This window comes from Silene latifolia, chromosome 9, assembly GCF_048544455.1.
Source record: "Silene latifolia isolate original U9 population chromosome 9, ASM4854445v1, whole genome shotgun sequence".
NCBI classification, from domain to species: Eukaryota; Viridiplantae; Streptophyta; class Magnoliopsida; order Caryophyllales; family Caryophyllaceae; genus Silene; species Silene latifolia.
Genome location: NC_133534.1, coordinates 189,018,517 through 189,033,391, shown reverse-complemented (window position 1 = coordinate 189,033,391; position 14,875 = coordinate 189,018,517). Strand labels below are relative to the sequence as shown.

The 14,875-nt window shown below is 34.4% G+C and overlaps 1 protein-coding gene across 1 annotated transcript; it reads right to left on the bottom strand.

Annotated features, from left to right (window-relative positions):
- Nucleotides 1–600: 600 nt before the first annotated feature.
- On the bottom strand, nt 601–1,002 carry LOC141602016 (uncharacterized). The gene has a single exon (XM_074422326.1). The coding sequence runs from the start codon at nt 1,000–1,002 to the stop codon at nt 601–603; it is 402 nt and encodes a 133-aa protein (XP_074278427.1).
- Nucleotides 1,003–14,875: the final 13,873 nt, after the last annotated feature.

The window sequence follows — 14,875 nt, the reverse complement described above, 5'->3', positions numbered from 1 at the left end:
ATTAGTTTTTAAGTTCTTATACATCCAATTTATTAAAATTAAGAAGGTATACAACAAAAGATGGGATAATATTGACAAACAACATAAAATATAGAGTGATAATATGATTTTTATTTATCGTATAGTTGATTTTGACAAGAACACCACAAAAATTAAATTTTATTTTTATTTTGATGTATAATCTATACTTTAAAATTGAAATTAATTTTTATTATGTTCTAATTTGTATTTAGGGCTAAGAAACTAAAATATAGAGTTATGTAATATGATTTTTATTTGTCGTATAATTTATTTTGACAATAACACCACACATTTTTTTTTGATAAAATGTAAGTATTATATCAAAAGAGAAAAGTGGTCTATACAACGGGAAAAAAACGGAGCCAAAACAATGAAAAGAAACACACGGGCTCGTTTCCCACCCAAACAAAAACGAGCTAATATATGCCCAAAAATAAACACCAACTGAACAGGATCCGTTTTGTGTAAAGCAACAAAACCAGATCTCTCAACCCCTAATCTTCTTCATCTTTCCTTACCAACAAAATCAGATCTCATATATTGCTGACTAACAACGCCATCCTCCCCTGATTTCTTCAATCAATTTGCATCATCAATGAGTCCTCGAATCCATATCTTATCAGTATTAGCCATCTTCATCGAGCACCTCTTTATCCTGATCTTCATCTCATCAACAATGGTGGCAGCCACCTTTTCCGGACATATAAGAGTGAGTTCATGTTTACTCAAGTCTCGTTGCCTCCATACATGATAAATACACGCGTTGAAGACAACATTAATCACATCAATCCTGATCTTCGATTGCCCCCTTCTCAAGCTCCATTCGTGGAAGTGCTGGGTAGGTAGCATGATTCCAATCCATTGACCAACTATCTTAACCACCTCCTTACTATAGGCGCATGTAAAAAAGAGGTGATCCATGGTTTCAGCTTGATATCCACAAATGTAGCAGGTGTTGATAAATCCATGCCATGAAACCATGTTTAGGTATAGACAACTTATACCAAACCATATTATGCCAGTTAACCTTCTCGCCCTTGTCTCTTAAAAAGTCATAACCTTTAGCAATAGTTTATTCTTTACTCGGACTATCATTCCACTGGTTTTGCTGGTAAGCTTCAGTAAAGGCTTCTTTGACCTGGCAAACTTTCCACCAATACCAGCTAGAGGATGCTGGTGGAGAATAAGTGTGCCAGTCCTTGTTCTTAATGTAAGTGTGATTGACCCACTTGACCCAAAGGTGGTCAGCTTTATAGGTAATCCACCATACTAGCTTCCCTACTGCCGCTTTATTCCAGATAATGTCATCCTTGATGCCCAACCCTCCTTCTTCTTTAGGTTTACAAATTGTATCCCAGGAGACCAAAGGAACTTTTGTGTATTCGGTTCCACCATCCCAAATGAAGTTCCTAAAAATAGCTTCAATTATGTGAATGAGTCCATTGGGTAGAATGAACATAGATGCCCAGTAGGTATGCAAAGTGTTGAGAACAGCCTTGACAAGCACCAACCTCCTTGCACATGAAAGTTTTTTTTTGCACCAATAGACCTAATTCTTTGCACAATTTTATCCACTAGTGGTTTACAGTCCAAAGTAGAGAGCCTAGTAGTCTTGATAGGTACCCCAAGATAACTAAAAGGTAAGGATCCCTCCACTAAATCAGAAACCTGCATAATTTCCTGTTTAATACTTTCTCTTACCCCATTGAAATAAGCATTAGATTTACCTCTGCTCACTTTAAGGCCAGAAGAAATGGAGAAAGTAGAAAAAGTTCTGAGAATGAGCATCATGGAATGGACATCTCCTTTGCAAAATAGCAGCAAGTCATCTGCGAACATCAAATGGGTCAGCTGCATAGGTTTACACAATGGGTGATAATTGAAACCCCCATTGGTAGTAGTATAGTTCATGAGTCTTGAGAGGTACTCCATACAGATAGTAAACATGAGAGGGGATATGGGATCTCCTTGTCTCAGTCCCCTTTGTCCTTTAAAAAAACCAAACATGTTGCCATTGAGGTTGAGAGAATAGATTGTTGTAGTCACACACACCATAACCCATCTCCTAAATTTCATGGGAAAATCAAGAGCTTCCATCATTTGGTCAAGAAAATTCCATTTTATGGTATCATATGCCTTTTGAAGATCCATTTTAAACATGCACCTGGGAGATATGGCTGCCTTTTCATGAGATTTGCTAATATCCTCACAGATTAAGATATTTTCAATTATGCTTCTCCCCTTGATAAAGCCACCCTGAGTAGAAGACACCAAATATGGTAACACACCTGCTAGTCTGGAAAAAATGAGTTTAGAAATGCACTTATAAATCACATTACAACAGACAATTGGCCTATATTGCAAGACAGTTATAGGCCTATCCACCTTGGGAATGAAAGTAATGAGAGTGCAGTTTATTTGCTTGAGGAGCTGGCCAGTTTCAAAAAAATCAAGAATAGCATTGCTTACCTCCTCCCCCACAATATCACAAGTGTCCTTGAAGAACTTACTAGAATACCCATCAGGTCCAGGAGATTTGTCATTAGGAATATGGAAAATAATCTCCTTAATATCCTCTTTTGTAACTGGGATCATTAAGTTTTTCTCATGGTTTGCAGAACAAATACTTCCTTTTTTGACAATAAAATTATTAACTCTTTGAGTAGAAGCCTTTGTACCAAGTAAAACCTCATAATAATCAAGAAAAGCTTTTTGAATACCTTCTTCATCAGTATAAAGATGGTCCCTATGATCCTTAATCTGTTGAATAAATTTTTTCTTTCTCCTAGCTTTAAGAACTCCATGAAAATAGGAAGAATTAACATCTACTTCACCAATCCAATGGGCTTTGGCCTTCTGTTTCAAAAAGAGTAGTTTGGCTTGTTGAAGAGACTTAGAAAGCTGATTGGCATTATACTTCTGTCTGATTAAATCCCCATCTCCTGGCTTAATAGCCAGCTGGTGTTGGATTTGGTGTAAAGTGACACTTGCAATATCAGCTTTATTTTCCACATCTGAATAACGAGTTCTATTAATTTTCTTTAATTCAGGTTTCAGAAACTTAAGCTTTTTCACCACTCCAAACATCTTTGTCCCATCTATATGTGTATTCCAGATCTGCCTGACACATTCATGAAAACCAGGGGCAACACTCCACATATTGTAATACTTGAATGGCCTATTTTTATGATGTCCTTTGGAAGTCTTACCCATCAAGCAAGGGGTGTGATCAAAATATCCCCCAAGAAGGAAATTGGCATAATATTCTGGAAATTTTAAAGACCATTCATGATTAACAAAAAGTCTATCCATGTGATACCCCCATACTCCAAGTGCCTTACCAGGACCACTCAGGTATAGGAATGTCACCATCTCGGTTACCCAAGGCAATGATAATCATAAGACAATAAAGAAACGTACTTTAAAAGTAAATATAGTTTAAGTGATTACATGTCTCAAACCCAAAACTGTTAAATGAAATGCAATTCAAAACCAAAACTGTCTACTAGCAAAACTGAACAACTACAGATATCGTCTGACACAACGGAAGACTCTTCTAATGCCAAGTTATGACTCATCCCAGCTAGCCCAAATCCATCGTATCAAACCTGCTCACCATCCCCAAATGGATCACCACAGTTTTACAAAACAAACAACGGGGTCAGTACTAATTACACAATACAAATCACAATAAAACAAATGCCAAACAGCTCAATCGTCACATCCAACTCCAGTCTCCATAATCAATCTCCACACAACTGACTACACACTAAAGTGTGTAGTCCTGCCAGAGTACCCATCGCAACAGATACTCTCCACCGCTAGTGGGGGACCGCAGCCGTTCCCACCTAAGCCCCGCTCATCTCATCCGAGCGATAAACCCATGTTCATTAATGTGCACATCCCTTCTGTGGCGGATTCCACAGAAACCGAATCAAGGGCGTGAAGCCACTCCCGCAAGTGACTCCACTCAACCAGGGACGCACCCGGAAGATCACAGACAGATACAACAACAATCAACGATATTACTCAACAACCGTCACAAACACCAGTAGTATGATAAATCAACAATAACAAAACAACCACCATACACATCATGTAATTAATACCGAGTAGGGAAACCCTACCTGGAATGCAATCACAGAATCAGACGATCTAGCAGCTGTCTCAAAACCTCTCTTCTACGAACCCTTCTCCTATACACACATTCATACAATTACTACCACAACAATACAAATCATAAAAACCCCCAATTCCCCAAATTAGGGTTTAACTAACATTAACCAATTGCTATAAAAATGATACGTAGAACTTACCCTTGACGCAAGGATCACAACGGTATAAAGAACAAAGAAAACCGACACCTCTAACTCCGGGATTTGCCAATAATGCGAATGAATCGAACAACGTAACTTGCAATCTCTTTTTTTTTTTGTGTTTTTAGGTTTGTAAAAGTGTTTAGGAAAAAGATGACGGAGTATTATATATTAATCCGCATTATTAACAAACCCGTCGCAAAATCACCCGATAACCGACTTACGCGATCGAGTAAGTCACGTACTCGATCGAGTGCCACTTACTCGATCGAGTGCTAAGGCTACTCGATCGAGTACCCTACAGGTAGACTACTATTTCGTATACCAAACATACTTACTCGACAGAGTAAGCCCCACTCGATAGAGTACCCAATGACTCATAAAACCGTAGTATTACAGTCTTCCCTCCTTAAAAAGAACTTCGTCCCCGAAGTTCAAACCACAACAAAACAAAAACACACTAACACTCTCCTGACACGATAACAAAAACAAAACTCAACATAAAAATCCAAAACATACCTACCAAACCAAACTCAACCCGACTCAAACAACTACTAACTATATCAAAATCAACATAAAAACATGTAAAAACTCTTCGCGACCATCTCCTACCCCCCTAAAAGAAACAAGGTTACGTCCTCGTAACCATACATACCTGATCAAAAAGAGACGGACACCGCTCCCTCATAGCCTCTTCCGCCTCCCATGTAGCCTCCTCAACCTCATGATTAGACCAAAGAATCTTAAGCAACACTGTCTCACCATGTCTAGTTTTCCTAACCTTTGGATCAAGAATCTGTTTAGGCACCTCAAGATAAGACAAGGACTCATCCAGCTCTATGTTCCCTACCTCTAACACATGTGACGGATCACTAACATACTTCCGCAACTGAGATACATGAAACACATTATGTACCCTATCCAAAGCAGATGGTAAAGCCAACCGATAAGCAACCTCTCCAACACGGTCTAAGATCTCATACGTGTTGGAAATCTATATCTCATTATTTAACATATTCATATATGTTACAATTAATTTAGTCATAAAATTAATTTACAAATCTTATGCATGCAAACTAAATTAAAAGAGAAGAAATCATCAACCCTTACTAAGATAATTTCGGCTCTATGGGCACCAACAAAATCTCCTTCTTGTTAGTTCTTGAGCTTTCCAATAATGGATGAACATAGATTCAAGTATAGAATCTCCCCCAAAAGTGAATACCCAAGGAATACTTCTTAAAGACTAAAATAATATGATCTAGTATTAGGATTAGTCTTACTTAAAATTTGACACAAAATATTTATTTGTTCTCTTGAAATATTTCGGTCCAAGAGGAGGAGATTTTGTGGTTTTTATTTCTCTACAATTTTCACAAATTGTAGAGAGTATATAATTTTCTTACTCTAGAAAAATTATGATCTTGAATGAATGAAAGAATCATCAAAGAGAAAACTCCTCTTCTTTTCTTTTTGTTTTGGCCGAAAAAGAGGCTTGGGTAGGTTGCCCAATATTTTTCATTTTTGCTCTTCACAAGAGACTAGGCATGCAAGCCTACAACCCAGGGTTATGATTGTGTCTCCATTTAAAATAAACAACACAATATCAACTATATACTCCCACCCTTATTTTCGGTTTTATGCATAAAATGGAGAATCCATTTTATTTTGTCATTTGTCAAATTGTGACATATGTGACTAGTTATTTGACATGTGAATTTGTAATGTATTTTTAACATATTAAAAATCAACATACTCATAAAGTATGTCATTTACAAAATCAACTAGTAATTCGTAATTACTTGTACCAAAACGGTTTATCAAATTATAAATTACAACGTCTTGTATTTATAATAAATTATTCATTCAATTTCAATTCCAAATTGTTTCGTAAACAATAATTTTATCTAAGTAATAAAACAATTCAATTACTTAGACCGTATCTAATATAATCGAATTACAATAAGACACGTTAATTTTACTCACAAAATCATCCGTCAATTTTAAGCAATTTAATTAACTCGTATCGACATACGATTAATTAAATAATAAATTAAGAGTATTTCCCTATAGGTATGACCTAAGGGGATCAACTGATCACCACCGTCTCACGACAGTAATGTCAAACTCTAGTCAGCCAATCATTACCGATATGTGTGGACCATTGATCAAAAATTATTACATCCCACATGTATTCTAAAATGAGACTTAAACATGTGATCATCATGATCGACAGTTGTGATCGCATTATTGTCGGAGGACACATATTCCAACAGTCTCCCACTTGTCCTCGACAAGTGTGCGTCACCAATTCTCTTGTCCCATTACTATCTCCCACTCATTGCAAGGTGTCTTTCAGATCGTACTTGCAAGTGATCATATCGAGAGTGGTTTCCTCGATCTGGAGAATAACTGATTGACCGGATATATCTACCATAGATACCTTCCGAGCGTGGCCACGCATTTCCAGTTCATTACTCCTCGAGTGGCCCTGAGATATTGTTATAACCCTGACAAGGGGTGGACAATTCCTATTGCACATATTCCCTTTGACTAGCCATAGCCATCATAACCCAAAATATGCCATTTGACCCCATTTACGAAGGTCGTAGTAACACAAATCAAAGTTAATCTGAAACTATGCCATCTTAGGTGAACAGTCTTTAGTCAAAAGAATAAACTCATTAGAATACTATAGTAGCTCTCATCACGACCAGGCTATATAAATTTGCCAGAACTCTATAAGCGGTCATAAGGCCCGACAAAGTGTTCCTAACAGTCTTCCTATGTGATCGACTAGTCATCTCACATGACTCTATGGCACTTGAACTTGCCATCAATCGCATCACACTCTAGTCACTTCGAGTCGTAACCTCATACAAGTGACTATGGGCGAATACCATGTTAATCCGGGTTCACTTTAACGGGGTTCAACATTGTCTCTACAACCCGTTTGGATGTAACAAAGTATATAAAGGAGTTTTCAGATTTAAAAACTCGAACGATAAATGTGATTATCATATGAGTAGTCAATACTTGATTACCACTTCATATTCTATAATCTAGTTTGATCTTGAATGTAGTTGTTCATCTCAATTCAATTGAAATGACATGACTCATCATGTTAAGCCTATGAGAAGGCTTTGGTTAGTAGGTTTTATCAACTTCTTGTACCTTACTCAACCATACTACATACTCGTTTTCCTTTGTAATGTATACATTTGCATTACAAAACTTTCTGAGTACGTGTCGAGATCCAATCAAGACATAGGCCCTCTAGCCTTAGAATAGCTCCCACTGTTTTCACAGTGTGCGGGACTCATCCTTCTTGCACATCTCATGATTGCAAGTGTACTCAGTATCCGTTGTAAATATTTCCATTGTTCTTTATTGCCTAGAACGATTCTAGAAAATCTATTTCTTAAATAACATAGCCACAATGGTTTCTTAACCATCCTAATGTGTTTCGATTATGGCTTTGTCTGAAACCATGCGCAATCTCATTTGTCAATTGTCATTTGTGTAACACTCTTACACAAAATTGCATCAAAAACACTTTGCATTACTTTCTTAATGCTTCTGCAAGCACATATCAGTAATCTTTATGGCTTACTTGGTAACTATTGCTTAAATTCGATTTGAAACAATTCATCATACTCAAAGTATATAAAGTGTTATACATCATTTCCTGTTTAATTGATTCGCAAAAAAGCAAATAGAATCAATCAAATATGTTCAATTCGATTGAACTAGTCATGAACCTTATCAACATAAGACTTCTTATTTGACGCTAATATCATGTAGATTTATCTCCATAAATCCGGATATTAAAGATGTATTATATTACTCCAAAAGTCTTAAATCATTCCCAATGATCAATATGTCATCCACATATAAGACTAATTAAAATTTCCGTAACTCCCACTAAACTTCATGTATAAACATAACTTCTCAACCTATTGAGAAAAGTTTTATCACATGATCAAAATGTTGATTCCAACTCATTGATGTCCTACTTAAGACCCTCTCTTAAGTTTCACATTATCTTAGGATTGCAAGAATCAACAAAACTCAAGGCATGTATTGAATACATTCCTTCTAATGGAAGAAGTGGGTTTTAGATTCACTTGCTATATGTATATCATCATAATGAAACACAATCCCTAATAAGATCCAAATAGACTTAAGCATTTCAACCAGTGCAAAACCCTTTGCAACCAATCAAGCTTTGATATCTAACAATTCACTTGGAATTTATTTCGGATTTTCATGGCTCTAAGCCTTGTATTGAGTTGTGACTTAAACATTCTCATGTAAGTCATATGTTCATTACTTTCTAGAAGTAATCAACTTGAATCAAACAATTTCTTTGTAAGTTGTAAGCTTTTTACTTTCTTAAAAGTAACATGAATTCATCATCTTCAACAAGTGATGACTTTAACCTCCTAGGTTTTGAAGAAACAACGTCTTACACAAAACGTCTCATGTAGCCAAGAAAGACTAGTTTCTTGCGACAAACAATCTTAGTGGCTCTTAAATAATTTCTCTCACTCTGTCTTCTAGAAATAAACTTGTATTTTAGGAAGACAGCTTTACGAGCCACAAACCCGTTGTACTCGTGATTATAGTAAGGAAAAATGAGCATTTGTTTCTTTTGAAAACTTACAAACATGGTACCCTACCACTTTATATCTCATATGATTTGTTTTAGATTTAGTGGAAAAATAATTTAGACAAAATGATAAAATCCCCAAAAGAATCAAGTAACTCAAAGTAACTTGATTGAAGTCCAAACCATATCGAATAGCGTTTGATTTCTTATCCAACCACACATTATCCCATAATGTGTGTTAAGAAAGATTAACTTGTGATACTATATCACATTTCATTTGGCTTATATCAAAGTCTTCACTTTGATAATCCTATGACGACTAAATCGTGATTCCTTGAACTCTTTGAACTTCTTCAAAGATTTCTCTATTTACCTTATTAAGCGAACACATTAGCGTTAACTTAAATCGTTGGTAAAAGAAAATGATCAACCTCTTTTGGATTAATGATTTACAACCTCGATCTCCTTTTCAACCAAAAGGCACGAGACATCTTGCTTTGAATACAAGATACGCATATACCATAAGCTATAATGGTTTCAAGAGTACTCGATAACTCTTTCCGTTCATCATTCCAGAATCTAAGGTTTAATCTTTGGTTACCAATTTGAGTCTTACATCATCTTCATGATTTATCATTCTAGTTTGGTTTAGAATATAATCACCTTGATAATGGGCTAGCCATACATCAAAACATGGTGTATAGGGTCATAAAAGTGAAACCTCTTTTGTATCTTAAGAAGTTTATATTCTTATTTGGAGTTTATGCACTTAATAGTGACAATTAAGTACAACTTTAAACTCAAAAACTAGATTGAGTACACAATGACTCTATCTCTCAACATCATGGTTGCTAGTCGTCATATTCTAATCATCCTATGTATCAAATACAATGATGAAAAGCACCACCGGTTTCTAATATTGACGAAGTAGTACTAGCAAAATTTATGTCAATTAAATAAACATTTAAAGAAGAAGGTCCCATTAGATGCCACAACTAACTTGTTGATTCTTCAATAATTTGGGGTAGTTTCCTTTCTAGTGTCCAACATTTAAGACAATTGAAACTTTATCGGTCGGGATTGATAGATTTAGTATCGTTATTCTCAATAACTTTACTTTTAACATTTTCTTGTATCAATTCCATTCTAACTTTACTTCTTTAAAACCTTATCCTTTTCTTAACAGTTTAAGAGAATGCTCCCACTCATTTCGATGAGTCTTTACTTAGAGATGCAAAAATTAATTTCATGAAGACTACTCTTCATTCGTTAGTTTAGTCTTAAAACTTTCATTGAAGTGGTTGTAGTATTTTGGTCAATTTTGATTTCAAACCAAAATGATTTATCGTTTCAAAGTACTTAACTCAATTAAGCATATGAGAACCAATTCATTGTAAGTAGACATGTTAGTCAAGGATCAAAAACCCTTTTGATCACGAATAACTTTTATCTATACTCTTCACAAGAGATCCTTACAATGGATAATACGAGATTTTTAGAAGAAAAATTCAAATTTTGTCTTTAGTTACGATGTTTTAATGGAGATTTAAACTAAAATCGAAATGATATTGTATATGAATTGTGGTAAAGAAAAAGAACAATATGATAACGGAATAGTGGAAAACTTAACATTCATCGTTTTATTAATACTTGTAAATATAATAACAAGTAAAACATTTACATAGTGACCTCTACCCAACTATGATAAATGATTCCAAGATCCAAATTCATATTAACTTGGGGCACGGTGTGCCGAAATACCCTTTATTAACATAACTCGGTGGATTAACTTTTAATCGATTCTACTTTTAGAACTCTTGGTCGATAAAATTACATTAATATTTATCTCTAGCCCGAAACACATCCGGAAATCGCCGTGAATACTTTCGTTGAGTTCAACCCAAATTTCGAATAAATGTGCCCATGATCCAAACTCATATCAACTTAGGGCACGGTGTGCCGAAATACCCTTCATTAACATAAATTCGGTGGATAGACATTTATCACCCACTTCCCCTACGTAACAAGGTTTGTACCCCGGTGTGGCCGAGTGCACTCCCTCACGAAATAGGTTTTCATGGTTTCTACTTTTTGGTAAGGCTAAGTCTCAATTGTTTATTTAAGCGAGAGGTCGTGTCAATTTATTATCTATCACGTTTTAAGTGAACTAAAGCGGTGAACTACGATAATTGTAATTGACACGATCGATATACTCGATTAAAATGATAATGCATGTTTTAGTTATGGCGATTTAGCGATGCATGCGACATATAAATAAAATGCAAAGCATAAATTAAATCCTAGTATGGCCTTCCTAAAATAGAAAATCTAATTAACTATCACAAATTCTTGTTTCAGACGGACACTTTTGGTCTTATTTGTCAGACGGATAAAATGTTGCCATTTTTTAAGAAACTGTAATCAATTAATTCACAAAATGTTATGACTAGAGGTGTCATTTTTTACCCTGAAAATGATGTGAACAATAATGGTAACATGTTATCAGAAAATAACAACATTTTATTATAAAATGATGACATGTTACCCGTCTTATTTCAGACCAAAAGCAATGGTCTTAAGAAAAACGGACTGATTAACTATTACATATTCGGAAACCAACTCCATTGGTCCCTTGAACTTCGGTTTTGGCACACATCTCGAGGTAACACTGTCTTTATGTATCACCTTCTTGAGTGGCACCGTCTTCAAGGAACTCCGGAATAAATAAATTACAAAACAAATTACATAATTTCCTATTATACATTTGTAATTAAAATAAAATAAATCTATTAAATTACAAAACGGTGATACGAGATCACAATAAATTACAACCGAATCGATATTCCCATACATTTCGGGTAATATCAATTAAAAACTAAGGCCATACTAAGTAAAATTACATAATTCAAAATTACATAAATTAAATTATGACAATCATAAATAAAATGCAGCATTATAATATGTATGAACATGCCCAATTTTATGCTAAATCGCCTTTAATGAGCCAATATCGTATATTAAATGGTTTTTACGGATTTGCGTGATTCAACCTTTTAAAATCACAATAAATTACATAAAATCATATTTATGCACAAGTTAATTACCCTAACCAACTTAGGACTCAAAATTAGTCTCCACTAACATATTGACAATAATTAACTTATATTTCTTAAAATTGTTCATTAATGGACTCAAAATTACAATAAAATGCCATAAACTTCAAATAAATCACAAAAATTTCAAAATTTGAAATTTTAAACTCATGAACATTCTGGAAAAATACCATGACACTCATAATATTCAGAAACTTAGGTTAAATTTTTTGAAATTTATCGGAAAAAAAAAACAATGTTGCGGTTTTTCAGATTTATCAATAATAACCATAAAATATGAGAAAAATTATATTTATCAACTTTTCAATTTTAGATCTGAAATAAGTAATAAAATGCAACATGTGACTTTTTTCCTTAGTCATGAAGTATGTTTTAGCAATTATTCACTAATTAAAGTCACTATTTATGCTATTTTTCATCAAAAATTCATAAATCATGCATAAAGACTTCATCATAGCCTATTATTTTACACACATCTTGTAAAATTGCATGTTACAACATAATAAATTTCTATGACCATATTTGAAATATTTCTCATATTAACCTATTTTTTATTTAAATTCGATTTTTATCATGAAAAATCCATATTTCGAGCATAAGAACTCATAAAATTATGAAAATTTACAGGTCATCTAAAAATAATATATGTAAAACCATACCAAAAACCACTGGAAAATTCGAAGTTTAGATAATTTTAGTCCGAAAATGACATTTTTATCATAAAATCACATTTTTAATGCCATTATTATATAAAATGAACAATAAAAATCCATAAATTAACCAAAATATCCTAAATACATTTTAGGATCAGAAACTTTAACATGCATAATTGATTTCGTGATATATCATAATAAGCACAAATTTATAAGTTTTATATGTTAATCGTATAACTCGGAAAAATTATAACCGATTTGCATGCAAACAACCTAAGGCTCTTGATACCGCTTGTTGGAAATCTATATCTCATTATTTAACATATTCATATATGTTACAATTAATTTAGTCATAAAATTAATTTACAAATCTTATGCATGCAAACTAAATTAAAAGAGAAGAAATCATCAACCCTTACTAAGATAATTTCGGCTTTATGGGCACCAACAAGATCTCCTTATTGTTAGTTCTTGAGCTTTCCAATAATGGATGAACATAGATTCAAGTATAGAATCTCTCCCAAAAGTGAATACCCAAAGAATACTTCTTAAAGACTAAAATAATATGATCTAGTATTAGGATTAGTCTTACTTAAAATTTGACACAAAATATTTATTTGTTCTCTTGAAATATTTCGGTCCAAGAGGAGGAGATTTTGTGGTTTTTATTTCTCTAGAATTTTCACAAATTGTAGAGAGTATATAATTTTCTTACTCTAGAAAAATTATGATCTTGAATGAATGAATGAATCATCAAAGAGAAAACTCCTCTTCTTTTCTTTTTGTTTTGGCCGAAAAAGAGGCTTGGGTAGGTTGCCCAATATTTTTCATTTTTGCTCTTCACAAGAGACTAGGCATGCAAGCCTACAACCTAGGGTTATGATTGTGTCTCCATTTAAAATAAACAACACAATATCAACTATATACTCCCACCCTTATTTTCGGTTTTATGCATAAAATGGAGAATCCATTTTATTTTGTCATTTGTCAAATTGTGACATATGTGACATGTTATTTGACATGTGAATTTGTAATGTATTTTTAATATATTAAAAATCAACATACTTATAAAGTATGTCATTTACAAAATCAACTAGTAATTCGTAATTACTTGTACCAAAACGGTTTATCAAATTATAAATTACAACGTCTTGTATTTATAATAAATTATTCATTCAATTTCAATTCCAAATTGTTTCGTAAACAATAATTTTATCTAAGTAATAAAACAATTCAATTACTTAGACCGTATCTAATATAATCGAATTACAATAAGACACGTTAATTTTACTCACAAAATCATCCGTCAATTTTAAGCAATTTAATTAACTCGTATCGACATACGATTAATTAAATAATCAATTAAGAGTATTTCCCTATAGGTATGGCCTAATGGGATCAACTGATCACCACCGTCTCACGACAGTAATGTCAAACTCTAGTCAGCCAATCATTACCGATATGTGTGGACCAGTTGACTGTAAAATTATTACATCCCACATGTATTCTAAAATGAGACTTAAACATGTGATCATCATGATCGACAGTTGTGATCGCATTATTGTCGGAGGACACATATTCCAACAATACGGTCCTATGAACTTCTAACTCAACTTCCCTTTCTTACCAAATCTCATGACCCCACGCATAGAAGACACTTTTAAAAGAACCTTGTCCCCAACCTGAAACTCTATATCTCGTCAATGTAGATCAGCATAACTCTTTTGTCGATCCTGGGCCGCTCTCATCTGATCAGCTTAATCTGCTCCACCATCACATGTACCATCTCTGGTCCTAAAACTACTGCCTCAGCATTATCGTCCCAACAAATCAGACTCCTACATCTCCTCCCATATAAAGCCTCAAATGGAGCCATGCCAATACTGGTGTGATAGCTGTTGTGTAATACCCGCCCTTTTAGGGATCCTTTGACCAGCGTTGACTGTCCTTGGGAGCGGGAGTAACCTTAGGGAAGTAGGCCAAAACCATCTTGGGGTGCGTATTAAGAGTGGTACTCGATAGAGTAGAGGCTACTCGATCGAGTAGCTAGGGTACTCGATCGAGTAGGGGGCCACTCGATCGAGTAGGTTGGGTACTCGATCGAGTGCCGGGTTTTCAGCGAGGGTTTTATATCGCGTTTTGTTAAATCCGCAAATCACT

What these genes read in the sequence shown, in the direction of transcription:
- LOC141602016 (XM_074422326.1), bottom strand. Translation starts at nt 1,002, where the DNA reads ATGGTTTCATGGCATGGATTTATCAACACCTGCTACATTTGTGGATAT.